Source organism: Neolamprologus brichardi, chromosome 20 (assembly GCF_056152115.1).
Source record: "Neolamprologus brichardi isolate AB-2024 chromosome 20, ASM5615211v1, whole genome shotgun sequence".
Classification (NCBI taxonomy): domain Eukaryota; kingdom Metazoa; phylum Chordata; class Actinopteri; order Cichliformes; family Cichlidae; genus Neolamprologus; species Neolamprologus brichardi.
This window is the reverse complement of record NC_142123.1, coordinates 7234489-7258857: the sequence shown is the minus strand read 5'-3', so window position 1 is coordinate 7258857 and position 24369 is coordinate 7234489. Positions and strand designations below refer to the sequence as shown.

At 40.0% G+C, this 24369-nt stretch overlaps 3 protein-coding genes across 14 annotated transcripts in view; all 3 read right to left on the bottom strand.

The window, feature by feature from the left end:
• Positions 1-1221: 1221 nt before the first annotated feature.
• On the bottom strand, positions 1222-2254 carry her12 (hairy-related 12). The gene is made up of 2 exons (XM_006785440.3): positions 2136-2254; positions 1222-2051 (listed from the first exon to the last, which is right to left on the bottom strand). Exons 1-2 carry the CDS (start codon positions 2202-2204, stop codon positions 1644-1646), a joined length of 477 nt encoding a protein of 158 aa, XP_006785503.1. The 5' UTR covers positions 2205-2254; the 3' UTR covers positions 1222-1643.
• Positions 2255-6443: 4189 nt separating this feature from the next.
• On the bottom strand, positions 6444-7877 carry LOC102776649 (transcription factor HES-5-like). Its single transcript, XM_006785441.3, has 2 exons — positions 7716-7877; positions 6444-7598 (listed from the first exon to the last, which is right to left on the bottom strand). Exons 1-2 carry the CDS (start codon positions 7875-7877, stop codon positions 7158-7160), a joined length of 603 nt encoding a protein of 200 aa, XP_006785504.1. The 3' UTR covers positions 6444-7157.
• A 4503-nt stretch (positions 7878-12380) lies between these two features.
• ubr4 (ubiquitin protein ligase E3 component n-recognin 4) overlaps positions 12381-24369 on the bottom strand; it is a 54336-nt gene continuing 42347 nt past the window's right edge. For all 12 annotated transcript variants that reach the window (XM_035905503.2, XM_006785442.3, XM_006785448.3 and 9 more), the window contains 27 exons: positions 24259-24343; positions 23649-23776; positions 23403-23532; positions 23130-23290; positions 22896-23005; positions 22384-22525; positions 22129-22210; positions 21830-22003; positions 21576-21697; positions 20092-20289; positions 19873-19953; positions 19625-19712; positions 19321-19448; positions 18993-19100; positions 17665-17781; positions 17348-17538; positions 16994-17167; positions 16798-16897; positions 16467-16685; positions 16271-16384; positions 15918-16060; positions 15674-15799; positions 15394-15588; positions 14985-15209; positions 14570-14660; positions 14172-14334; positions 12381-13850 (listed from right to left, as the gene is read on the bottom strand). In XM_035905503.2, the coding sequence (XP_035761396.2) occupies positions 13786-13850; positions 14172-14334; positions 14570-14660; positions 14985-15209; positions 15394-15588; positions 15674-15799; positions 15918-16060; positions 16271-16384; positions 16467-16685; positions 16798-16897; positions 16994-17167; positions 17348-17538; positions 17665-17781; positions 18993-19100; positions 19321-19448; positions 19625-19712; positions 19873-19953; positions 20092-20289; positions 21576-21697; positions 21830-22003; positions 22129-22210; positions 22384-22525; positions 22896-23005; positions 23130-23290; positions 23403-23532; positions 23649-23776; positions 24259-24343 (3660 nt within the window). In that variant the 3' untranslated portion in view covers positions 12381-13785. The remainder of the gene's footprint in view (positions 13851-14171; positions 14335-14569; positions 14661-14984; positions 15210-15393; positions 15589-15673; positions 15800-15917; positions 16061-16270; positions 16385-16466; positions 16686-16797; positions 16898-16993; positions 17168-17347; positions 17539-17664; positions 17782-18992; positions 19101-19320; positions 19449-19624; positions 19713-19872; positions 19954-20091; positions 20290-21575; positions 21698-21829; positions 22004-22128; positions 22211-22383; positions 22526-22895; positions 23006-23129; positions 23291-23402; positions 23533-23648; positions 23777-24258; positions 24344-24369) is intronic.

Sequence of the window (24369 nt, the reverse complement as noted above, 5' to 3'; positions counted from 1 at the left end):
CATCTTCATCTGACACAAACCCCAATACGGCCTAATTAACGCACCTTTGTCATGCTAATGACACGCTATAGAGTGAAGAGCAGCTCCAGAGCATCAGAGCTGATAGTGTCATCCAAAATGAATCTGATCGCTTCACCTACACACCAACGTCTCCATGCATCACCAACCACGCCTCCTTTCACCACATCACAACCTGTGAGGGGAGATAACAAAGTAAGCACCTCTGAGATTTAAACAGAGAGATGTGAATGAAATGCTTGAACAACAAAACCACCAAGACTAAAAATCATCCACAGTTAACATAAAATGTTCACATAAGAACATGAGTGTCCTTTTTTTTTATATTAGGGAAGAAATTATTTGATAAAACACTAAGAGGTAGCAGCAAACCGTGGCTTTGATTTTTTATTTCCAAGCATTACACTGTGCTGTTAGGAATACTGAGTGTTGGAAGCATGAATTTACAGTAAAACACAAGCTAGGAAAATGCTATTGCGATCTATACTTGATTATAAGTAAGTATATGTGTACACGTGTGAGTAATTGTGAATACAATATGTAGGCCATAAATCTGGGCACTGTGGAGAATGTGTGATTGTTTTACTTAGTAGCATGGGGGACTGCTTTAGTTTCTAACATGCCAAGGTCAGCTGATTGTTTATTGTGCCTTTGCATTGCAAAAAAAAATACATCTTGTCGTGTGTAACTGACAAGATGCTGGCTGCAAATGCCAGCAAGTAGATACAATTTGCTGGATTTTTAAATGTGTTTTTCTGTTCACGTTGGTTAGCATAAATCAAAGAAATCCAATCACATTTCCTGATTATGAAATCTACAAACCAAATGAGGAAAATGTGTGTACAGCAGAAAACCCATTTTAAATTTGCTGTTTAGATATGTACAGACCCAAACATCCTTATATCTGTTGCCTTGTAGATCAAACCATTAATGACCATCCCTACATTCATTGTTGAAAAGAGGTGTTAAAATAAAAATGCACTAAAAGAGGCAAAAATAAAGTGGTATTTTTTAATATATATATATATATATATATATATATATATATATATATATATATATATATATAGTACCAATGTTTTTTCATGAAATATATATAAATGTAAAAGAAGTCAGCAAGCATTTTTAATGATTGTTTCTTTTTATTTTTAATTGTCGTACAAATGTTAGGAATGAGTTTTAAGAACCTTTACACAATAGCAGAACAGCAATATAAAAATGTAAACCCATCTACACGCAAAACACACGCTTTGTAATCATACTGACACATCGAGTTTGGCATAGATACATCAAAACAGATGAGAAATATTCTCCACAGCAGCTGTCCATAAACACAGTATGGCAGACACATATACAGTAACATCGAGTAGTCCAAAACTCCACTGGAGTAAACAACAAAACTATCAATACTCAAAATCAAAATCAACCTCCAGCTTTAAACGCAAAGGGAAAGTACGTATTAAGAGTCACAGCGGGATCTTCAGCTATGTGAGAGCCGTTGCTTTTACTTGTCCATCAATGTGATGAGACGCTAAGGAAACCCATCAGGAATGAGCAGGCTGGAAAAATATATTTCCTACATAGTGAGGGAGAGTTCAGCACCCCTCATGTCTCAGTCTCTGCCTCTACCAAGGCCTCCACACGGGGCCTCTGCTCCCGCTGTCCTGCACTGTGGTGGGCCTGAGTGTGAAGCAGACTGGGGAGGAGCTGCTGGCTGTCTGGGCTTGAAGGAGTTTCTGGTCCTGCTGCTGCTGGAGTCCCTGCAGAGGGGCGAGAGAAGCCTCTGAGCCAGCTGAAAGGAAGTGCACAGGGTCCCTCCAGCACTGAGAGTAGGCCTGGTTGTAGTCGCTCTGACAGAGGCCTGTCTGCAGCTGCTGCCTCAGGAAGCTCACAGTCATCTCCAAGATGTCAGCCTTCTCCAGCTTGGAGTTGGGCTCTTGCTTGTGAAACTCCTTCTCCAGAATGACTTTCAGCTGCTCGATGCAGCTGTTGATGCGATCCCTGCGCATTTTCTCCACAATGGGTTTCCTCATCTGAGAAGGAGAAGGCAGACAAGTAAGTTCACGTTTCAAGTCAGCAATGCACAAGCCAATCTAAAAATCTCCTGTGGTACTCACTTTAATGTTATCCTTCTCAGAGATCCTGATGTGGTGAACAGAGGAGTAGTTTGTTGAGTAAGGAGCCATGTCTCTGCAGAGGTGAAGTGAGCAGCTTCTTCTGGGCAAGCAGTGTTAGCTCTGATGTCTCTGGAGGAGCCGCTCCTCATTTTATACTGGGAGATTAGCATAACAAAGTCATGTGGCTGAGGCAGGGCTGGGGTTCCCACACTCTGACCAGTGGGACTCCCAACAACAACAATGGAGGAGATGTCAATAACTCAGAGAGCATTTATCTGTGCTGGGCATGTTTCCCAAGATAAGCAACAGGTAATTAAGAGTTAATCAGAGGCGCTATCTCCGAATTTATATCAGCTGGATTGATCAGATTTTCTTTTCTGTTTTTTAATTCTGATCAGAGAGAGTAAAATACACAAAAGAGAGAATCTCTCCAGGGGGAGGGGTGACTGCAGTTAAGGACCAAATGCGTTACTGCAATAAAACAATATAAATGCCCCTTCAAAGAACACTTGAGCACTTTACTGCTCAGACAGCAAAGTGTGGAGAGGACAGAAAATGTTGTTTTTGGAATAATAAAGGCCTCGGGTATGACTCCAGGCAGTCCCATCAAAGTTAGGCTGAAGGAAGTTTAAAATGAGGGAGTAAAACGAGGTGAGAGGACAGGACAATCCAAGAAGTCTTAGATGAAACTTATTCGTCTACCACCTGTTGCTTTTCCAACTCCGCCCCACTCAAGCCTTGACATTAAGGTTTCCCACGGGGATCGCGAGTGAGGGAAAGCTTCAGCAGTGTATCTCGAGCATATTCAAAGCTACAGACGACCCAGGTGTGAAAGGAGGTGAGTGGCGTAAGTTGTCTGGCCCGAGCCGGGCCGACCAACGCGTGCATGCCCAACAAGCGATTTTTTTGCGCTTGTGTTGACGCACAGCGTGAGGCGTTTACTCAGCCTCTTGTTCCTCTTATTAAAGACAAACAGGGGCGGGAGCGCATATTAGTCATGTTTATATTTGCCCTCATATAGAAAGACAAACAAAGAAAGACCCAAAAGTGCCACCCTGCTGGAGAGAGTCACCGAGTCATGAATTTATTACGAAACTAATAAATTTAGCATATTTTGCAGATATCTTTATTACTGGTCATGACTTCTTCTGAAAAATTGTTGGCAGCCTTTAGTCAAAAGTCCTTGCCTCGCTTCCCCCGAGGGTCTGCAGACTCTGCTGTAAATGAACTATGTCAAATTAGTGTCAAGTTAATGGCATTATGAGCGGGGCTGGCAGTGTGCCTCTGAGGGTCTCCATCATTGGCTGGACCCAGATGTGAAGCTGGCCTTGTGGGCGCAGTGTGAGTAGTCCCATCTCCCCAGTTTCCCACCAGCCCCCAACATCAGGCTAAATGGGCTACAAAAGCCATGCCGCTCCTCCACGCTCCGAGGAATGTTAATTGATCTTTTGTTGCAGCTCAAACAGAAACTCTGTGTCCTGGTCCATCTGGGAAAAATCAAGTCAACTGGCTTCACTGCGTGTCTGTATGGAGGTTTTGGTCCGTGCTTTCAGTTACCCATGTATAGTGCTGAGAGAAGAACTAAAGGTTTCATCACAAAGGAAGAACTGCAGAGATGCAGTACTGTTAAAAGTCTTGGGCCGCCCCTTGATTTCTTTAGACTTTGCTTCCGAGGAGCCAGACCTTTTCTTTGTAATATTTCAGAGTGTCAATAGTTCTCCAGGCTCTCTGAAGGTTTTGGGACGTGCATCTTTGTAATCAATTTTGTTTTTGATTCTTGTTTGTTTGTTAAGCTAAACTATGAGTCATTCAATAATAAAAAGGCCCCTAATTCAAGTGATGAACCAGACACCACAACACATAGGCACACAGGCACTTTGTTACTAGGAGCCTGTTGCAAAAACATATAATATAATTTAAACCTACTTCTTTATTGAAATGTATGAAAATTGCTAAAAAATAACACAGCTTCAGAGTCATAAAATAGTATATTTACACGAACAAGGTGATTCCCAAAGAGGTCTTAGTAGCCAACTTGGCATATCTCTGCCCAGTTCGAAGTGTGTCTCTACAGTGTCTTTACATCTATTTACATCAGATGTACAGTATCTGAAAGTCATGTCTTTAAGAAATAGGAAAAATGAAAGAAAAGCTTTAACACCAGATCTGATGGATGTATCTGTCCCTTCAGTTGATTCATCTACTATTCATAAGCCTCATCAGAAGTGGTCTCAGAGGAAGGTTGGTCATAAAGAGGGGAAACAGAGAGAAGGCTCAGGTATGAAAAATTACACCAGAACGGGACTGAAAGTCAGACACAACAGGTCTGGTAGAGTGATGAATTCAAAGTCGACATTTATAGTTTGAGTCATGATCAATGTGTACAGAGGAGGTAAGGAGAGAGGTAAAGCTGGGTGTGCATACGGCCATCTGTGCAGTCAGCCGGTGGTGTTTGAGAGCTTGTTAAAATTGATGAAATTATGAACACAGAAAAGTTCAGGCTGTGTTGTCACACCAAATATTGGAACTCACTAGATTATACGATTGTCTGTTTTTGTCTTATACACTATATTTCCATTTCTTCTTGCACATTTTTCAATGCCCATATTTCCCATTTTCATAGAAAAATCTAAAATAAATAAATGAGGGGAGTCTCAAGACTTTTGTACAGCAGTGAGTCCAGTCAGTGGCAGCATCCCCACCACAAGTCATGTAAAAGCAGCATCTGAACAGTAGAAAATGCTCAAAAAGTGCTACAGGTATTGAACAATAATTCACAATAAATCTGATATGAGAGAGATAAAAGCAGGTAAAAAGGTAAATCTCTGATCTGTGGAGAATTAAAATTCACTGTAATGGAGCCCTGTTTTTTATTTTTATTTTCTTTCTCCTCTTACATCTGTGTGGCCCATATCAGCAGTACTACTTAAAACTGTTGTCATTACTGGAAAAAATTAAAAAAAATCCAGTAACTTTCAATGAGCCCAGCGCTTTTTAAATCTCTTTTTTTCTCTTTGTCATCATGTCAGTGCGAAGTTCTCCTCCTTTGGAAGTTGGTGTGCACTACATGGCTGCTGGGGGTCTTTGTCTACAAGTGTGTGGGAAGACGAGTCCCCCTCCCACCAGCCGCCTGAGAGCGCTGAATTCATGCCATAAAGTCTCGGCCATTGCTCAGACCTGCGGCGGCACAGAGCTGCTTCCCGTCAGCCATCTCTCTGTGAGTGTGGTATCTCCCGTTTCCCACACTCTGCGCCTATTCACTGGTCCCAAGATGGGAACAATAGAAGTGTGTCTTGTTACACATCACATTAGCTACGGTGTTTGATCTCCTGTTTGGGGGGGCAGCTTCAGCCAGACCATCTGGCCTGGCAAACTAGACCCTGAGAAAGTCCCACATTCTCCACAACTTCAGCGCACACAAATAATTGTGAAAGACTTTTGTGGCACTTGAGAGATAACTCAAGCACTGCACAACATACCAAGACAATCACAACAGAGAAAAGCGGCATATGTGGCCTGCTGGGGCGTCTACATACTGATTTTTGATTTTTTTTTTTTTTTAAGCACCTGTTGATGATTACCAGGTCGGATAAGATGACATGTTAATGATACCTGTGGTAAATCCCAAATCAAAATTTAGCTAAACAAGACACTCTCCTGAATCAGTAAATTAACATTGACGATTCAAACTCTTTAGTTGCATTTTGTTTAAATTACTGTCACTTAAAATGACTTGAAAATGTAGTCATTTTGTAAGAATTATAATTTAATTTAAGCACTTGTAGAGTGCCACCAGTTAGCTCCACCAGACCTGTGCAAACAGATGTGTTATACACCTGTCACTGTGGCAAGAAAAAAAGACAAACTTGTGCATTTTAATTTTTTTCACTCTTTAAATGGTGAAAACTTGCATCTAGTTGGATTTTCTGTTATATCTCCATTTTATTTTCCCCATTTCCTAAGTCTTTACAATGTTTAGAAGGTTTGTAGTGATGTAAGTGACTAATTACTGGAGCCATAGATGCATAAATGGTGATCAAACCACCAAATATTTAGCACTAACCTAATGAATCTTTACAAGATCCAGGGCTCAATTCTTACACTGAACTAAAGCTGCTGTCAGTTCTAGTATGACTGGATTTAGGTTTTTAGTCCCCCACTCCACCAGCTCCCCCTCTCTGTCTCCCACTCTGGTGTACAGAAATGAATCAATCAGTAATAAGTCAAGACATATTTAGCACTGTAGTTTTCTTTAAAAGAAAGCACATTGCGATTACTTATATTTGCAGAACTTCATCAGAAGTTTCTCATTTATTTATTTTTTCAATATCAAACTCCTCAAGGAAGCAATAAATCAGATTCTTTTTACAAAGATTGATATCAGCGCAAAAAAGGCCTTTATAAAAGGCATTGTTATGAAGATTTTAAAAATCCATTATGAACATTACAAGTGGACAGGTAACGGTTACAGTATCAGTATCCTTCATACACAGGCCAAATGATGGTTACAAATAAAACAAAAGTATAATCGTTATAAGATTTACAGTACAGACGGATCCATGGGATCTCTCTATGGCTTGTTTTTGATTCATCAACAGCAAACTGATGAAACACGTCAATCAGTGACACTCAGCATCAGGGACAAACAGTAAACACATCGATCAGTGTCTCGGACACTTAAATAGTTTCAAACCAATGTGGTTAATATAATTCAATGATGTTTGCAAAACAAACAAAAAGTCAGGAGCAGTTTTCCCACAGGGACAATTAACACATTCACAGAATGAGCACTCCAAATAATAAAGCGTGTATCATATATAATACACTAAATCATTTCAGTCCTTCCAAAGGAGTACCGGCACATCGTGCTGATTTCACCACAAAATAAAACACTTGACAGTATTGAATCTTCTGCTAAAGCAGAAGAAAGCAGACTTCTCTATAAGTCCTTAACTCTCTGTCCATGACGTTCACAGACGTAGTTCTCTCTCGGTTCACAGGTGATCCCGTGATCTCCTGATGTTACCAGGGCCTCCACAGAGCACAGCTGACCTGGCTTACGCCCTTGCTGGAGCTGACCTGATGGAGTGGGGAGCCAGGAGGAGAAGGGAGGTTGCAGGGACTGTGACTGGTCCCGCTGGACGCCTGCAGGCCGTGAAAGTGGCTGAGTAACAGCCTGTGGGCTTGAGTCTGGACCTGGCAGTGGGACAGGAAGCTGACAGCCTCCTGCACGCAGTGGGAGTAACCGTCGCTAGCCACCATCGGGCTAGAGGTCAAGCCGGCCTGCTTCTGCTGCTGGTGCCAGTTTCTCAGATATGACACAGCCATCTCCAGGATGTCAGCCTTCTCCTGCTTGGAGTCAGGCTGCTGCCTGAGGAACTCAGGCCCCAGCAGGGATTTCAGCTGCTCGATGCTGGTGTTGATGCGGTCTCTGCGTAGTTTCTCTACCATTGGCTTTCTCAGCTGAAGAAAAGAAGGAGAAAAATATATATATTTTAGTCAAATTGAACATTGCTTTTAATTGAATTATTTGTACCAACACAAATCCAGTTATGAGACTTTTCTGAAAAAAGTATTTACCTTGTGAGCAGGGGTCAGGTGTTCCTTGTTTGCTTGTCCAAAAACAGAGGGAGCCATTGCTGTGGAGTCAGGGTCTCTACTCGGGTTGAAGAGCTGGTTGGATCTGAGCTGCGTTCTCCTCTCCTCTGCCACTGCCCTGTATTTATACACCCAAATCTCCATATGAATGTGTGAGTCTTAGGCTTGATGGAGTTTCTCACAGTCCCCGGGCCAATGGGAGTGCTGGGAAGGGCTTTGAGGAACGCAGGGCTGCCACATGCTCAATGAAGTGTTTATAGCCGTGGGGACAATGAGTGTGTCTCTGGGGAGCAGGTGGAGGAATAGACTGCAAGAGAAAGCCCGGGGTGGAGTGGGCAGAGGGAGGGGGGCTGAGTGGGGGTAGATGGGAGACTGACCTGGTGCTTGTGCTGATATGGGAAAGTGGTGACCCCAGAGGGAAGCATGCCGCTGTCTCATGTCATCTTCGCCGCCACGTAATTGAAGACAAAGTGCCTCTGCCACCAGGCACACGTGGGTGTTACAGAGGGCCAAGCATTAGAGAAAGACCAACATGCAGCCACTTCCACCAGTGTGAAATGGCAGACTTTCAGAGCTGTGCAACAGGTTGAGGTGCCTCGAAGATTCAAAGAGAAAGAAAGCAACAGATTTGCAACTCAAAAATATTCAGCTGAAAAAGAAAAGAGAATATTTAGACTATGAATATTTAACCCTTTTTTCAGATAATCTGATTAAACTGTTATATGTTTATAAGGTGTTTCCTCATTCAAGGTTTAGTACAATCCTTGAGAGACAGCTTTATAATCTGACCAAATCACTCAGACAATATCCAGCCCTGATGAAGCTGAAGTATTAGTGATTAATCGCAGCTAATTTTCATTACGTTCACCAATCTCAAGCATTTTCATAGATTTGTGTGATATCTAAAGACTGTAGAGCTGATACAAAGTTTACTCTCTCAGTTACAAAAAAGTACTGCCATTCAAAATTTGCCTGTTATAATGACTCATTAGCGACACCTTTGATGTTCAGTTTGTCAGCTTTAATCTGATGAACGTGATTAGAGCTGTGTGTGAATTGTAAAGTGCTTCAGCTTTAAGCTTTCACGCTCCCAGCACATGCTGACACATCAGGCAACCCCCCACAAACTCATGCAGACAGCCACACTCTCATTCACTTTCCCTACCCCACACACACACACTCACACAGCTGGCTGACCTGCATGCCGCTGGCCACGTCTCAGTCACACGCTCCCTTCCTGCCTGTGTGGAACGTGGGAGCCGCTGTGGTCCCAGGCTTCCCACACTTCAGTGTTTAATGACTCTGAGGCCGCCTGCACAAAGGAAGTGTGCCCCATCGCACAAAGATTGAGTGACCAACCCCCCCTTCGAGCCCCACTAACAACACATGCACGCACACACCCAGGAAAACAGGGCTGTCAACAGGGCTTCCAGGCACACCATCTGGATGGATTGTATGCCATTGTCGGCCGATCAAGCGCGGGAGATGTTTACCGTGAGAATTGGAGAGGCTGAAATAGAGACAGAAAGTTAAATAAGAAGAATAGGGAGTGTGTGTGTGGAGGGTGGGAAACTTTCTGGATAGGATGATGAACTTTTTTTAAGAATCTGTGAATAAAAAGGTGCAAAACTCTTACACTGTTTGACATGAAAAGTTTAAGAAATTGAGAAAAAAGTGAAAACCACTTCACTTTCTCAGGTTGTTGCAACAGAAAAGGGATTATTCTATATTAAAGACTAATATAGCAGGTACTAACAACACTTAGATGCAGATCCAGTCTGTGATGATGCTTTTTGTTGTCCTCACATAGATCACATTTCCAAAAATGTATCTAAATATTTAGGTTGCCTATCTGGAAACTCTGCCCACCAATGGACGTCTTTCTCCTCCAGGAGGCATGTCCTCAGACAGATGTTGTCCTCCACGTTCCCACCACATATCATCCCAGTGGATACAATAACAAGGATATCTCCCTCAACAAGGGGCAAGCAATGGGCCCCTCCCACCTGTTTGTTTGGATTGTGGCCATTGTACCCCAATGAATTCAACTAATTCATTCACATCCTATTGTCATAATGCTGCTTTGTGATTGGCCAACCACTGTGAGAACCAACATCACATTAAATCAGTGGGAAAGTTGGCATAAGTATATAAATGAGGGAGGTCTCTGTGGGTAAAATCATAACCCTGAACGTTTTCTTGTAACCCACACGGGCCTGGACTCACGGGACGCCATCCGACTGCATATTCGCCATGAGGGATCAACACACAACGTAAGCTCGAATACAAGAAACTTCATGGTAGAAGTAGATCATCCCAGGCTTGATCCTAGTTTTGAATAGGCGTCACAGCAATGTTTCCTCCACTATCTATGAATTTGACTCAAAAGTGATTGAAAGTTTTGTTTTTTTCCTTTTTTTTTTTTATGTTGAATGAATGTTACCAAAACCATTTCTACATGTGCTGTCATTATTTAAGCATGCTGGTAGTTTTCTCCTGGAAACAACCCAATTCTCTGCATCTACCATTAATCTGATGTTTCTTCATCTCCTTCCACAGCCTGTGTAAGATGATGATTTTGGAAAGGAAGTGCACAAACAGAGCAGTGAGGCTCCGCTCCACGTTAGAGAGCCATCTAAGCACTGGAATGAGCAGCTCTGACGTGTGGGACAAGACTGTCTCCTTTTTCACAGTGAAGAAGGCCTTCATTTTCCATAATGGCTACACCAAATCCTCCAGAGAGGCCATGAGGCTGTTCCCCTCACCTTCTGAGGATGTGTCGCCTTTGTGTTGCCAGTAAGAAGTGCACCGAAAGAGGGTTGAAATACGAAAAGGAAAACAAAATCTCGACATTTTTATAAACTTTTTTTTCTCCAAATGTCTTCTTAAGCACAAATGGTGGAAAAGATGGGAGTTCTCATTAACTGTGACTACCTGCACCGTGATCCTATTGGTTATTGTACAGGCCCTAGAAATGTGCATGTTATGCCTTAAATCTAAGTACTTCTTAGAACTTCAAGACCATGTTATTACAGTTTTATTAAACTGAAAGTCATATTCCTTTGTATAAAGGGTAAAAGTTATTTTTATGCCAATGCATACTTTTTGTAAATGTTTAAGATATTGTCAGTCATGTATAAAATTTGTTGCTGAAAGCCATAAGTGAAAAGTGCAATGTGCTTTCCTGTGCAATTTTAAGTAAAATGACATGTTTTCCCATCATGTGCTGCTTGTTTTGTTTTCTAACAAAATGGATTAAAAAAAAAAAAAAAAGTTTAATATTTTTATATATATATATATATATATATATATATATATATATATATATATATATATATATATATATATATATATATATATATATATATATATATATATATATATATATATAAATAAATTTTTCTTTATTTTGTTTGCTCTGGCACTTTCAAAATGTAAATGATTAAATTATGATTCTGTGTTGAGCCCAGAAAGGTTCGACTTTAGTGTCATATTCAATGTCACCCTCTAGTGTGCATTAATGCAACAACACTTCACATGGGATCCACAATTATTCAACCATGAATTCTCAGAGCTCTGCTTTAAAGCTGCAAACTTTTATAAAAGTGTTCTTAAATACATTTCTGGAGTTTTAACCCTCTGTGCACGAAAAGAGGAAGTAATCAGACTGGGGACTTACCATCTTACACCACTACGCACATGCCTGTATTTTTAATGAAAAGTATACTGATTGATGTAAAGTGCTGCGCAAAAAGTCTCTAGCCACCCTTCATTTCTTTACATTTTGCTTGAAAAACTTGGAAGTAGGTGCAGCAGTTAGTTGAAATGTGCAAATATATAAAGGGGAAAAACAGATTGTGCAGTTGTAACAGTCTTTCTATTCTAAAGGAGTGCTTTCGCAGATCATTCATCCCAACAGCAGTTAGACTCTATAACTCCTCAATCACGATGTCATAAGTCACTGGACACTGTGAACATCCACGGTCACCACCTCATGCATAATGGACCTTCCATGACCTTCCAAGCTATATAGTTTATGTCTTCCATATTTCCAACTATATCCATAATCACATACTGTGTATGCTACCATTGTATATAGTGTATTATCTTACTTTTTTTTTTCCATTGATTGTACTTATTTGTATTTTTTATATTTCCTTCTAATATCTGTACCTGAGCTGAGGTGATGCAAAAATTTCCCCGTTGTGGGATCAATAAAGCCTTATCTTTATCTTCTTCGTCTAAACTATTAGGGAGCATTCTTGTGATATACTTTAAGTAGTCTTCAGGAACAGCTCTCCAGGCTTCTTGAAGCATCCAGGATCCAGACCTTCGGAGAGCCTGGGGAACTATTCCTATAGACCACCTAAAGAAGTTCTAAGAAAAAAATGTCGCATTTGAAGCAAAATGTAAAGAAATGAATTTTAATGAAACCGTCAAAGACTAAATCAATCCAACAGATATGAGATCCAATTTAAACTACACTTTCCATATTATTTAGAGTTCATTTGTATTCTGTGGATGTTTACAGACAGCAGCGTTATGAGCACTGTCATACGATTAAAGGAAACAAAGGTGCAGGTTTTAATATTTTTTTTCCCCAAATCTAGAAACCAGCCGGAACAGAAGAGGTTACCCTGAATCAGATTTGGAATTATTACGGCTTTATTAATCATAGGCTAAATTCAAAAAGCAGACATTCAGCAACAGTTAAACATCGTATAGCAGCGGGAATAGGTGAATTGACGAGAAACTGGGTGAACTCCACACCATGCATTCAACTCTTGAGTACAAGGGTGCTGTAATAATTGTAAGTTGAAAGTTTGCTCAACTGTTGAGGGTAAAAGTGAGACTTTGCTTTCCATAAATCTGTTCTGGAAACTGACGTGTGTGTTTCCAGAAATTTTGAGGAAAACCAAAACCTAAATTAAAGAGTGCAGAGAGGCTCAAGAGGGGAAAAAAAGTCAAAATAATTAGTCAAAAGAGAAAAGGTGTAAAGGATATAATGTAGGTCTATGTTTATTATTCATTTAGACAAGTCTGGTGTTTCACTGCAACAGATGGAAATGTTTTCATCAATCCAAAGTTTACTTCATCACCAAGGCATAACTTTGTGGAAGAAAATAAAACACTTCATTGCTCTTTCCCCCTCTTTGCTTCCAAGGTCGATACAAGAAAAAAATAAAACCAAACTGCTTTTTTGTTTCCCTGTCCGTCACTCAAATTCCAGTTAGACCCTACATAAAGATCAAACAGCAAAAGCCCAGAAGAAAAGGACAGGTTAGCTTGCAACCATGTGACAGTGAAACCTTCTGCCATTTTAAAAAACCCTTACCAAAAAAAACTTAAAGCAAAACAAAAATGGAAAGAAAAAAACAAAACAAAGGAAAATGAGTTAAAATCAAATGCCGCTCTTCATAGGTGGTGGGTCAAATACCCAAAACATTTTAGTTATTGTACCCCAAAGAGAGGGGGAGGAGTTTAAAGCCAAAAGATAGGATCACAACAAAACAGAATTCGTAAGCTGTTCCCATCAACAAAAAAACTATTATTTCTTCTTTTCACATAAATCATTAAATTCAGCTGGCCTTTTTTTGATAATCTATGGCATCATAAAGAGACAGATGCCTTGATGGTGACAGATGTGAATGGTTGTGGCTGGGTGGTCGGCAGAGCCCTGCTTCTTTTTTTTCCTCAAGCTTCCTGAAACAAGTTGTGATCTCAACTCTAGTCTGAAAGAGTTTGAATCAAAGTGTAAATTCTGTTTTGTGTGTCCTCCCCAACCTTTGACAGCACGGTGTTTCTGTGTTAAACTTTACAGAGATGGATCTTTTCTCTTTTTCTTTGTTTTTTTTTTTTTTTAAACTACACAGTTTCTGCTTAAAGATCATTTGAAGATGTCATATGGGAGTGGGAGTTAAGTAGGAAGTGTGGTGTATACACTGTGTGAATATCAGTGTGTAAAAAGTAAATTTTTGTTCAGCTGGTAGGTGTCCAGATGATAATTGCAGGGGCGTTTTGTGTTTGAGGGGTTGTGGTTTGAGGTTGGCCATTAGGGCAAAGAGTTCAACAAATCCTGCAGGAAGAGGTCCGGGTCTGGAATTTCAGAGAGGAGACCTGAAAAACAAAGTTTAATAGTAACATTCGACCAACACCACAGTTTATTATTCACACCAGAAAAGAAGTGTCGTAAATTAAAAGAAAAATGGCATAAGAGAAGATGAAAATAAACTGTGAAGCTTGTTTATACTTCTGCACTAAAAAATGCAAATCCTCTTATTCACTGACGGCATTTATTTGGGATGGATTTCACTGAAATTTCACTACCAAAATGTTCTTTTTTGTGGGCTTTCTCTATCTGAGATGATTTATCTTGTCTAAAAAGAAGTAGTATCAGAATAGTATCAGCCAGAAACATAGGTGTGTGTGCATACTGACCTACAACATCAAAGAACTCGGACAGGGATTCAGCGGGCATGAGTTCATCCTGGAAAGCCCTGAGCACACGCTCTGAGGCCTCATAGATGGGCATGTCATTGTGACGGACATATTCTGCCAGTGAAAAGGACCAGCCGCCCTCTGTGTTGCTGGTTGGTACCTTCTGTAAAACAAAATCAAGAGCAGAAGAGGGAATTACAGTATACTATCTAATTATCTAATGTCAGTGTTCCCATTAGATTGAAAATGTCCCTAAACACCCCCCCCAAAAAAAACCAAACAAACAACATTCTGAATTCTGTTTTTACAGGTAATGATTCCTATTTTTACAAAGCATCCCCAAAATTGAAAGAGCATAATACCATAGTTTTACAGTATCGACAGGCAAAATACTTTACCCTGAACATGTCGTAGACCAGGTCCACCAGGCCCCAGAAAAGAAGAGGTGAGCGATACACTGCATATTCCTTTGGTGTTTTATCTGTGAGCCTGAGAATAGATAAGAGAAGATGTGGATGAAGACCTTCTGAGATAAATAATGGACACAACATTCAATGTTTGTTCCTTTTTCTTTTTAAATTTATAAACTCTGACCTGCTTTACTGGTCAATACATCTAAGACACACATGTCTTAGATGTATTCAAAATAAAATTACACTAGTGTAAAAGTTTCCTGTTGGAATTATTGGCAAACAAATTAATAATTTGGCACTGAACGTGCTCCCTGCTTGAAGGATTTAATTAATATCACAGACAAAGGTGCCCTGCATTGAGTGTAAAACAAATGGAGACAGGAAAGGAAAGGTCTCATACTTGTTTGCACAGGCTGCCGAGACTTTACGGGCATGCGCAGTGCCCAGAAGTCTCCGCAGGAAGTACAGACGAGAACTTCTCCACCGTTCGGGTGGCATGATGTGCATGGCCAGGATGGTGTAATAGTGGGGCCCTTCAACTTCATATGAGCTTTCAACCCATTTCTCACATGGTTGCTCCTGGAAACTCTGCAGGTTCTTCTCCTCTCGGGACGTAGCCCTTGTACTACAGTGACAGAATTTGCAAAGTGAAATAAGGTGAGATGGGAATGAGAACTATGAGCTGTGAAATCAAACTTTGGATTTGTGTTTTATTTTAAGCCTCATCAGTCCCACACATGTATCAACTCAGCATTGATATTGAGTAAATGTCTGCAAGTGTTTTCTGTGCACATCAAAAATGTACATACGTGTTGAGGACATAGAGAACAGTGTGGATGATATAGGGGATGAGGTGGATGTTGCTCTCTCGACCTCCACCTCCTGTGTCCACGCTGAATGACTGCTCAGTAGCAAAGCGGAGGAACAGCAGTTTGGTATCGTGGATGTTGAGTTGGTATGTGGGCTCTCGCTGGCCTGTGCACTCCTGAAGATATGTGTTGTGCCTGTGCAGTAAAAGAGTTTGGTTGAAGAAATTGTGCCACATGAAGAAAATGTTCTCTCTAATTTATGCTGATTTTTTCTTTTAACCTTGCTAGGCATGTGGCAAAAGCTGATTCTGGCACATGTGGCCCCCACACAGGAAGCAGACCATTGCACTTGGTGTTAGCATTCTGGAGAGCAGCACTGTCCCATTCCTCTCGCCCACGAGCCAGCCTAAAATAAGTGAAAATAACAGGCATATATTACAAAAAAAAGAAAAGTGGGGCTACAGAAAGAATGTAAGGGGTACTCTAAACATCACCACAGAGTAAATGCTGGTGTTTGTAGCTACCTGACTGCTGCCAGATGGCAGTCATAGTGGACTATGTTAAAGTGCGACACAGTGCTGTAACCCTGCTGCTTGCGAGGCTTGTTTTCAAATTCCTCCAAGGCCACACGCTTTGTGAAAGTGTAAATACCCAGGACTTTGGTTGGCTAGTGAAAGAGAAACCAGAATGAAAATGAGAACTGAAAACAACACAACAAATTTCAGCATGCCAAGGAAACCAGCAAACCAGACTGATAAGAGCGTCATTTTAATTATCTACAATTTGGCTACTGATACTTTAAATAGGATTCCAAAACCAGACGTCTTCAGTGTTAAATAATGTCAAACTTCCCTCAATCCTGTATGTGCTTTTATACCTGGAACTTGTAACCTTCTCTACAGATACAGCAGGTCAAGCCTGGTTCCTCTATAAGCTCTTCCATTTGCTTCAAGAGTGAAGTCTTTGTCACCACCTGCCCCTTTTCATTGGTCTGAAAGGCAAACACATAAAGCTTACAATAAAATCCACATTTCAATTCAAGTCTGTGGTAATAATAAAAAAAAAAAAAATACCGTCATGCCAAGAGTTCCCAGAGCCTTCTGCCTCATAGCCATAGCCATACGCTTTTTCTCAGCTCTGGTTTCTCTGCGGGCTGCTTCAATCTTCAAGTTGACGTCACTGTGTTCCCTCAGAGCCTCTAGAAGGTTCTCTGCTAGAGTTCCTATGCCTTCATCACTGGATACCTGCTCCAGCTTGTGCAAGTTTGTTATTGAATCTGTGCCTATGAGCACCTAGACAAAAGAAGATGACACTCAGTTATATTAGGGAGACAGGTTCATGTGTTTACAAAAAGAACTGTCTGAGTTGACTCCAGTTTAGTCTAATATTCAAAGCATCCTGTACCTGTGTGGGGGGATGCTGGGTAGCCAAACCACGGAGAAGTCTGAGAATAAAGGGTAGAGCAGGTCTAGAGAGGAATTTCTTCCAGACATCCGCATCCAGACTGATGAGAGATTTCAGAAAAACAAAAAAGAGGTTTAAAAACAAAAAATCTTGCATTTGTACTTGTATACAAAATATTTACCTACAAGAGACCTACTTTTTGGCATTTGGGATATGCTTCTTCATGTAGTCCAGTGCACTCTGTGTGATTCCTATTTGCAGAATAAGATCTTTCAGTTGATGGCCGTTGCTGTTATTTTTGATTCCAGCAGCGATTTTACAGAAGCAGTCCAAAAACACTTTGTCATCAGCACTATGCTCCTCGTCGTACCTTAAAGAAACACAACACAAACACAAAAACAAGAGTCAATTTCACTAAATTAATTATAAAAGTCCCCATAGGAGCATGGTTCTCCTACAAAGATTAGCCTGATTTATCCATTAAAACATAAAATAATAGCCCCTTTAAAGTCTTCATGTGCTTATTAGTAAGTAAAAGCTGAGTGCTCACTTGTCAAAGTTGCAACACGGTTTAAAGCGTTCCACCAGAATCCTCATCTTCTCTAGTTCGCCAAAAGACAGGTATGGAATAATGCGCAGAAGACCCTGGAGCACGCTGGGGTTGGAGCGCACAAACAGGGTGTTGATCTGGTCTAACAACATGACAAGCTGATCCTTGTCTCCTGTAAGGAGAAGGTTACCCTGCAAAGGACAAGACAGTTTCTAATTAAAAAAACAAAACAAAACACAAAACTGCAATTAAAAGGTCTTTTTCAGGGTATGATTTTATGATTGTAGCAGAAGATAAAATTAGCTTCAGATTGTTACCTTGTCCTCTGAAATCTCAGCATTGGCCTCATCCAGAATGATCTCCATGATGCTCAGGACTTGCTCTGCTATGGAGGCTCCACCACTATCCTTACTCTCTTGTTCTGCCACTAAGGCCTGAAGGAAAAATAACATTAAAAAATGTTTCCCTCTCTCTCTCTCTCTATCCATCTCCCCATCGATATCTATATATCTATATATTAGGGGTGCAACAATACTCGTATCGATATTGAACCGTTCGATACAGTGCTTTCGGTTCGGTACGCATATGTATCGAACAATACAAAATATTTTATTTATTTTATCAACTTTTTTTCTGACGATGCTGTCTGTGTTGAGCGCTCAATGGATCTGCGTTCGGCTACTCCGCCTAGGCTGCACTGTCGAGCGCAGATCCACTGAGTGCAGCACAAGCTAGCAAGACAGAAGTTAAGCTCGTTGCAACATGGCAACTGCCTCAACGCTACCCGAAATTGAACCTCCCCCACCCTCATTCAGATCTGGCGTTTGGAACTATTTTGGTTTTCATGTGAAGTATGACCCTGGAGGTAAGCGCGTCATGGACAAAAGTAAAACAGTATGTTGGATGTGCCACACAATGCTCAATTGGTGGGAACTAGTGCGTTAGCACAGTTAGCTTGTTAACGTGTTGACGCCGTCCAGCCCCACACACGGGGGCTTAACGGAGATTTGCCGCGTTATGGCGTTAATGTCATTTTAACGAGATTAACGCTGACAGCACTAGTGGGAACACAACGAATATGACTGCACATTTAAGCCGACATCATCCTAGTGCAAAGACAAGTGGAAGCAGACAAAAACAACAAGCATGCATGCTACAAACTTTACCCAAGTCATTTAGACAGCCGTTAGCACATGATTCTCCTTATGGGGACCTGATATGTTTAATATGCTGCTGAGAATATAGCCCAGAAGAAGCGTATAGTGTAGCTTTTATTTTGGAATTGTCATTTCTCTGTAATAAACTCTCTTTTCCAAAGATGAGTGATTTCTCAATCAGATAGATTTATTTTTTATTATTTTGTTGTTTCGGCAACATTAAATTTAAAAACTGTACTTTTGAGTTAAAATATATATTTATCATTTTAATAAATGACAAATTAAAAAGGCATGAACATTTTTTTGTATCGAAAAAATATCAAACCGTGACACCAAAGTATCGAACCGAACCATGAATTTTGTGTATCGTTGCACCCCTTCTCTCTCTCTCTACATATATACATATATACATATATACACACATATATATATATATATATAAAAATACAATCTAGAAACTGAGTCACAACAATCAGCATAAGACTCACCAAGTTTAGAGTTCCCAGCATGACATTGAGTGTGTTCATCTCTGGTTTGACAAGCTGTTGCCTATTGATCTTCACTTTCACACAGTAACTGAACAACTTCAGCAAAACCTGGGGGAGAAAAAAAAAGTTTTAATTCTAATTTAGGGCACTATATGAATTTAATTCTAAATGATAATGACATATATATTGTCTAGATAACCAGCATTTGTTTTTTGTAATTCAAAGAGGAGTTCAAAATTACAAAAAAAATTACAGTTTGCATTGATGATTGGAGAATAAAGAATGGTATTATTTCAAAACGCTTTCTGACACAAAAATACTGTCTTACGGTGAGCAGATGTCTTCCTTGTTTAAAGTCTTTGATTCCAGACAGCCGGTTGAGCATACACTCGAGTCCTCCACACTGTGCCATCACTCCTGCCATCTTGTACACTTCTTCATCATCCTCCTCCTCATCTGTAACGAGGTCAATTAAAACATTTGCATCTCATTCTGTGCATACAGGTACATATGATGGCCAAGAATACATACAGCAATAATTATATTAAGGGCAAAACCTGGTAGAAGTCACATAAACGAGAACAAGCTTGACCCCAATTATGAAGATACACCAAGTTAAAAGCAAATCAAACCTGTAGTTGAATCCAGTGACTCTATGAACTCCTCAGTAGCATCTCCAAGTAGTCCTCTCATACGATAGATGATTCTCATTGGCTCACCCTTTTTTTTTTTTTTTTTTGGGGGGGGGGGGGGGGGGAACGACAAGGTCAGTGGGCTCTCAGTACCATTAATTCTTTAAAGGACTGTAAGCATTTCATGAAAATTTGTATTCCAAATGTTTGTAAAAGTGTAACTAATTCATAGAAAATGTGAGTCTCACCTCATTTGTAGGACACCACACCTTCTTATAGACCTCTGCCACTGACAAATCCAAACTAATGATTTTGTTGTTTACCAGAAGCTGAAAAACAAAAACAAAAAAACCCCCAAAACAAAACAAAAAACACATCTGGTAATTTTTTCTTGAACTGTGTCAACTTTTATAATTTCACAAAAAAAAGGAAACCTTCAAAGCAACTCAAATGTAAGGTTACTTTACCTCCATGCCACTGTCATCTTCAAGAAGAGCCACCAGGTCGCAGTCTTGGCAGATCTTGTTTTTGATGTCCCTCATCAGAGGACCGATGCCGGGCTCGTTGCTGCTGTAGGGGTTTCCTGGCATGCGACCTTGCAAGAAGTCCTCTTGCTGAGGATCCTTTTCCAGCGTTACAAAGAACTCTGTCACCTCATTCTCTTCCTAGATAGTGAATGAAACAAATGCTCCAGATTAGGGCAGGGCAATATGGCCCAAAATATTTATCACGATATACATTTGAAAATTTGCGATAACGATATAATTGACACTAGACAAAATACTCTACAACTCCACAACTTTATTAGCGCCAAAAAAAAAAAAAAAAAAAAGTATTTTCACTTAAACAAGCAGCTGTTTTTTTATGTGCATTAAAGTTATATATAAAAATTTAACAGTGCAAATGCAAATCCTTGCTGACAGTTTAACCAAAAGGCATTTCCAGTGGAAATTGGCCGACATATCCTCAGCATAACCATGTATAATATCCACAAAACTTAAAAAGAGGTTATACACACACAATACGGTAATATTATTTTGAAGCACAGTACATATCACTCCGCGAGACTCCTGACTACGGTAGCTGTAATGCTCAGACAATCCGTCAAGCGGTGCAGCTCCGTAGCTTAGTAAAGTCGTACTAAAACATTTTTTGACAGGTTTTCGAGCGCCGTGTAGCACATAAATCAGTTCGAGGTCAGTAAGCACAACCAGAATTCATACATAAGAATTATAAGGGGCACTGTCAATTTTTCAGAAAAATCAAAAGAGTTTAAGAGCGACTTATTTTCCGAAAAACACGTTAATAACAACGGCCTGCTTGCATGCTCTACAAAATTGTGCTTTGGTGTGCATCTGACAGACGAAAGCCAAACCAGTTCCACACCACTGAAGTTGCACCATTTCTATAAACCAATTCTGGTTCATCTGTCATTCAACGATCAGCTTTCGCCCTTCTCATTCTCCGTCGCCGCCATGCTTTTTCTGCCATGTGCGTATGAAAACAAAGGCACTGCGCATGCGCGTTTTACCCGTATTCTATTGCGATATTTCATTTTCTTATCATTGCCTAACATTACACCGGTATTACCGTGAACGGTATGATATGGCCCAGCCCTACTCCAGATTAAAACAAATTCTGCTTCAAAACTGTTTCCAAAATTACACAAGCACGTCACTTCTTCGTCTTTACTTAAAACACAAACTACACTCAATCTAAATATATCTGTATAGAATACAAATATTTGTATATAATATAACAATTTGTATATAATTACTTCTTATTACTTGATCATTAATCTCAAATGTCAAGAAAGCAGCAGGATGTTGCACTTGAAAGCCTTCAGTCAAATGAAAATTACTTGTATGACTTAGTGAAAATTAGTGAACATTATATTAAAATTTAAGACAAATTATTTGATGCAGCTCTAATCGAGGTAAAGGCAACTCACAGGGTAGATGATGCTGCAAAGTCTCTCAAAAATGAACACAGGTGTTCTGTAGTCATCCAGGTTGTACCGCTTTGCAGTCTCTATGCACACTGCCATGAAAGCTTTGGTTTCAGACTCGGTTCCTATGAACAATACAAGACATACAATTAAAAAAAAATATTAAGCACAATATGTACAATATTCAGTTGACCAAATAAGAATATTATTATCATTTTAAAAACATAATTAAATTTATTATTATTGTCAATGCCCACCTGTCGTCATGTCTTCCAGCATCTCAAGTAGCATATCCTGAGTTTCATCAATGAGTTTGGTTCGCTGAACCACCAACTTCCTCAGGCACAGATAACCATTAAGCACCGTGCCGACCAACCTACTTTTGAAATGCCGCTTAATGGACTCCACTTCCACAAAAGATGACAGCAATCCTAAAAAAACACACACAGAACCAAAAAAAGTCTGAATTAGCTGCAACTTTACTTGTGGTATAAAAGTAATGTGTACCACTCAATCTGTATATATGCTGAAAATCTAAAGATGGAAACTAACATACCAGTCAAGCTCTTGAGGGCGTAGCCTTGCTGCAAGTCAGTGCTCAGTGTAGCCTCCTCTAGGGCCAACAGATTGGCTATTTCCTGATCATAGCAATAAACAAGATAAGATACTGAAATAAGAGCACTTCTAATGGATCTAGTGACACTTTAGTTGGTTGAAATTGGGAAAGGAAGAGGACTATGAAGATACTAAATTAAAAACACCAGTGTTTATCTGACTATAAAATTACATTCTTTGAACGTTAAAATAATACCTTGGTGATCAGGTTGCCAATGTAGGGCAGGACTCCCCGGGCAGCCAGATAAATCTTCCAGTGTGTTGGCTTAATCAGCTTCTGGTACAGACCCAGATACTCCACTGCACACTCTCCAGCGACACTCAGTTCATCCAGATAACTTAAAGATGGACAGTTTTTTAATCACTTTAACAGTTTTCATCCTTTTGCTTGAGAAACTATGCAACAAGTGAGCTGCCTGAGACGCATTTTCTTTCATTTACAATATTAAGCACAGAATTATGTTCTTCTTTAACACTTTATCTGTAAAGTATTTAAAATAATATTATTTTTCTGCCCGATAATTCATTTTCCAGCAAATATAAAATCATGGAAATACATGATAAGAGCTATTCATCTTTAACTAGTTATGCTATATTGCTAAGTATATCCAAATTCATTGGAATTATCAACCTAATTTATGTATATGAAATTCAAAATAGAGCATGTCATGTCTGTTAGACTTGCTGGCTTTCTGTTGAGACTCGTACCTGGTGAGTAGGTCCAGGACCTGTTGCTTGCGGCTGGGGATTGTGGTAAGTGCCTCCACAATAGTGCAAGCTGCCTGTCTTGCAGCCTGGGTGGCAGGTGTGAAAAGAACCTGCAAAAAGTAGAGCTAAAGTTAGCATTTTTTAAGAAATTGCATTTACCGGTTTGTGAACTAACCAACAAAGCAAACAACATTTTTCTGATTTTATTATTATTATTTTTTTTTTAATTATTACCTGTCGCAGCCAGTTGTTGTGGCTCAGTTTAAGCAGGCGCGGGAAAAGGCCTTCTCCTTTTCTAGACCTCATGAACTGTTTCCACTTCCACACATACTTCTCAAGTAGATACTGTTTCCGTAACTCAGCCTTCCCCTGAGGTTTTGACATCGTTTCCTGACCTGCGATAGACAACAATGAGAAGTTTATTGAGTGCTCCTATTTCATTAAATACAATAAATGAATAAACTTGTGAGACTCAGATAATGTAAACCGTTCAGACACGATACTTACATCTTGCTGGAAGACACTTTTTCCAGGCCTCATAAGATGCTTTGGGATCTTTTTTGAGCCAGAGTTGGGCCTGGGCGTGGATTTCATTACTGTAGGGCCTGACTGTAGTCAGAGACTCAATAGCAGCATCCTTTAAACAGAAAACACACATAACTTTGTTAGGTGGCATAATACAACCAAGTGGTAACCGACACAACAGATATGCTTATATTTATCCATTTTAAACATGCAGCAATTTTTTTTTACCTTGTTCTTCTTGCTAGTGGGAGCAGGGGGCTTAATCAGCTTTTGCAGGATTCTCAGGCACATCAGTGTGATGTTTTCCACCACTACTGGTGTCTTTATGTTGACAGACATGAGGAACAGGCTGAGGGCTACATATGGGGAAGGAGTGAGGAAAAACAAAACAAAAGATACAACACTATTAGTTGAAGACTCTTAACTGCTTTAATCAAACAAAACCTCTTTCAAAATAATATTAGAGGAAAAAAGAAGAAGAAGAGCAATAGTTCCAGGTGTCTAATCAACACCACCCTATGTATAGAGCGAGACTGATTTGGTCAGACAAAAATAACCAAACCAAAATAAATAAATTGTTCTCTCAAAATTTCTGGCCAGGATTGACCGAGCTGCATGAACTGTTTATAAATTTAGAGCATTTATGGCGCCTGCTGGGTGTCCCTTAGCCCAGTGGTCCCCAACCCCCGGGCCATCGACTGGTCGTTTGGTACCGAGAGTTGAGGCTCGGGTGTGAAATTTATGGTTTTCAGGATTTCTATATGCATATTTTATTAATTTAATTTAATTTATAGACAAACAATGCACAACATAATTGAAGTATATTATTAATACTTACCACAACGCAACCGTAATTCCCAGCATCCACCCTCTTTTGAAATAGAGTCCGTTAGCAGCAGCATTTCATACTGCAAATTACTAACCTGATGGGGGAAAAAACAAAAAAACA